This window comes from Telopea speciosissima, chromosome 9 (assembly GCF_018873765.1).
Source record: "Telopea speciosissima isolate NSW1024214 ecotype Mountain lineage chromosome 9, Tspe_v1, whole genome shotgun sequence".
In the NCBI taxonomy this organism is placed as follows: Eukaryota; Viridiplantae; Streptophyta; class Magnoliopsida; order Proteales; family Proteaceae; genus Telopea; species Telopea speciosissima.
Genome location: NC_057924.1, coordinates 18,841,639 through 18,844,415, shown reverse-complemented (window position 1 = coordinate 18,844,415; position 2,777 = coordinate 18,841,639). Strand labels below are relative to the sequence as shown.

General features: G+C 40.5%; 1 protein-coding gene across 1 annotated transcript; it reads right to left on the bottom strand.

Annotated features, from left to right (window-relative positions):
* Window positions 1-1,555: 1,555 nt before the first annotated feature.
* LOC122640728 (pathogenesis-related genes transcriptional activator PTI5-like) lies at window positions 1,556-2,196 on the bottom strand. Its single transcript, XM_043833972.1, has one exon. It carries the CDS (start codon window positions 2,194-2,196, stop codon window positions 1,573-1,575), a length of 624 nt encoding a protein of 207 aa, XP_043689907.1. The 3' UTR covers window positions 1,556-1,572.
* Window positions 2,197-2,777: the final 581 nt, after the last annotated feature.

Here is a 2,777-nt window from a genome sequence, read left to right as displayed (position 1 = left end):
TTTCCCTTATAAAATACTTTAATTTGTTGCCCCAAATCTCTCTCCTCCTCTCACCATGGTTTTAGGTACCAGTATAGGATCGGCCATTTCAGCCGATTTGCATTGATATCAACCATGACCTATACCAATACCTAATTGATACAATTACATTTCCAACCGATTTGGATCATCAAATTTGTATCATATTAGTATCAACAACGACCAATACTGATACCAATAGCATGCACTAAAACCCTACCCTTCACATACTCTCACACTCACTTCTATCCGCCCTCTCTCTCTCCTCTGCTTTGTCTGACTTTCCCATCTTGCCTTTGTTAATTTCTTTTCTAAGCATTTTTTCCTTTGAGGAAAGAATTTTCTGTCTGAGAGTGTGGCCCCTGCACCAGCACAAGAGCCAGTGGGAGCATGTGAGGAAGCATCAATATGGATGGGGTTTTTGCCTTTAATGGGGGTGGGGTGGTCTTTTCGCCCCACCATGTATCAGGGTAGAGGAGTTGCACTCCCAAACCCAATCCCTTTTTCTATTAGCAAAACATTTGACAAAAGTAATCTTACATAACTTTAAAAATCCAAAAAATACATCAAAATAAAAATATATAAAAAAAAATATTTTAAGGCTCCTCTACATGTTCTTTGGTCAGGAAGTGGGAAATTTGGTGTGTTTGTTATGCATTTTTGGAATACATTCTAGATACACAAATCAAAGTCATTCGAACAACAACAAAAAATTAGAATGAAAGAAACCTGTCAACTATTATGAAAATATCAGGTGCTCTAAATATATACCACAAACTAAAAAAAGTACTACTACTACTACATGTATGTTTCTCTTCATGCATGTGGGCTCTGTGACTGAGCAGATAAACAACACATACATGTAATTAGTCCTCTCAAAACGTATTCTTATACTAGACAAAATGATACAGTAGGAAGTACGGGGCTTAGATCTCGTTCTAGCGCTCACGAGTTACAACTCTTGAATCCTTAAGATAACAAAAACCCTAATTTCAACAAGGAAGAAGAGCAAACAAAACAATTAGGTTATAAACTTATGGGAAAGGAGTTCGAGATTCCATGCATCATTCATTCAATAGGGGGTGTAGGGGTTTTATGGTCAATTTGAATGAGCATAAATCCCCATCTAATAATAATTAATGCAGGACATGCATGTGCTCGACCGTACATAAAAACTTCTGCCTAAACTTTAAGATACTTTGTTTCGTTTAAAACAACCCTTATATAAAAAGGTCGGATTACAAAGGAAAAAGATAACCTAAATAAAGCACAAAACGAACTAATATATATAGGAAACGAAGATTTGACCCTGCAACTTTTGGTATAGTATTGGATAGCCTGTAGGGCATTAGTGCATATTTTCAAAAAGGTATTATGGCTCTCGTAATTGCACCCAAGCCAAAAGTTATGGTTCTCGAAAGTTATGCTGACAAATTAATCCTTTCAACCTGATCGGATACGTGGACTTTTGCCTATCCAACCGATCCAGAAAATTTTAAAAAAAGTTCTCTACATCACAAAACGCCCTGAGAAATACTAATCTCTTATTTTTCATTATGTTGCAACATTACATGAACTAGAAGAAGAGGAAGAGGAAGGATAATCCATCTGAGACAACAAATCCTCCAAGTAATCTGCCCCCAAATCCTGCAACTCCACAACTGGAGAGTTTTCTGATTCAGATTGGTCATCCACCTTTGTGATCCCACTAGAACAACCAATTGAGCTCAACCCCACCTCCTTATTCATTCTATGGATGATAGAGTTGGAGTTGGGCTTCACTCCATGCACTACAGAGTTAGCTTCAGCCACAAGCTCAGCTGGGAAATTCAATAGTGCCTTAGCACCTCTCATCCTAAACGCAGCCCTATCATAAGCCAAGGCAGCAGCTTCTGCAGTATCAAACGTTCCAAGCCATAGACGAGCACCGTGTCGCGACGAATCACGGATTTCAGCGGCGTATTTCCCCCACGGACGGCGTCTTACACCTCTATAATGCTTCTTTCCAATGCGCCCGCTCGGTTCTAAGACGCCGGCACGGTTATGAACTGTGAGATCTCTGGAAGTCAGCTGTGGAGTAGTATTACTGATAGCCATAGCTTCGTTTAGGACTTCATAGAGAACCATGTCTAGTGAATCATTCTCATTAAGAGGTAACTGAGGATCACTTCCAGTCATGAAGATGGGAGAGTTTGTGGGCGAGAGGCTCTATTTGTATGGATCATCGACTGTGGGATTGGAAATTTCGGGGCAGGCAAAGCCCTAAGGTGTGTGGGGCTCATAATTTTACTGAAGAAAAACGAATTAGGTGAGAGTGAGACGAACAACTAAGGGAAAGGAAAAGGCTAATTAACCTTTCTTTGTTTGGAGGGTTGTGTGGACTGATGTAATTGCAACTTGCAATATACACTTAATTTTAAAATAAATTACAATTGTACCGTTGGCTTTTAATTAGGTGATCGTGTGATTTTTATTTATTTAGTTTGTGTTGTAAAAATTAGGGTTGCAACAAGGTCGGGTTGGGCCGGGCCTTTTAAAACCCCAGCCTAAACCTTGAGTTCCATTAGTTGGGTTCAGGTCTGGCCTAGACTCAGAGTCAGAAAAATCCAACCCTGACCCGCCCTCAAGGTCGGGCTGGGCTGACCTAGATTGGCCCTGACCATGGGGGGAAGGGAGATGCATGAGCTGGCCCCGTTGGAAAGAAGAAGAATGAATGAATAAGAAGACATGGTTGGGTTGGACCGGGTCAGACTCAGCCC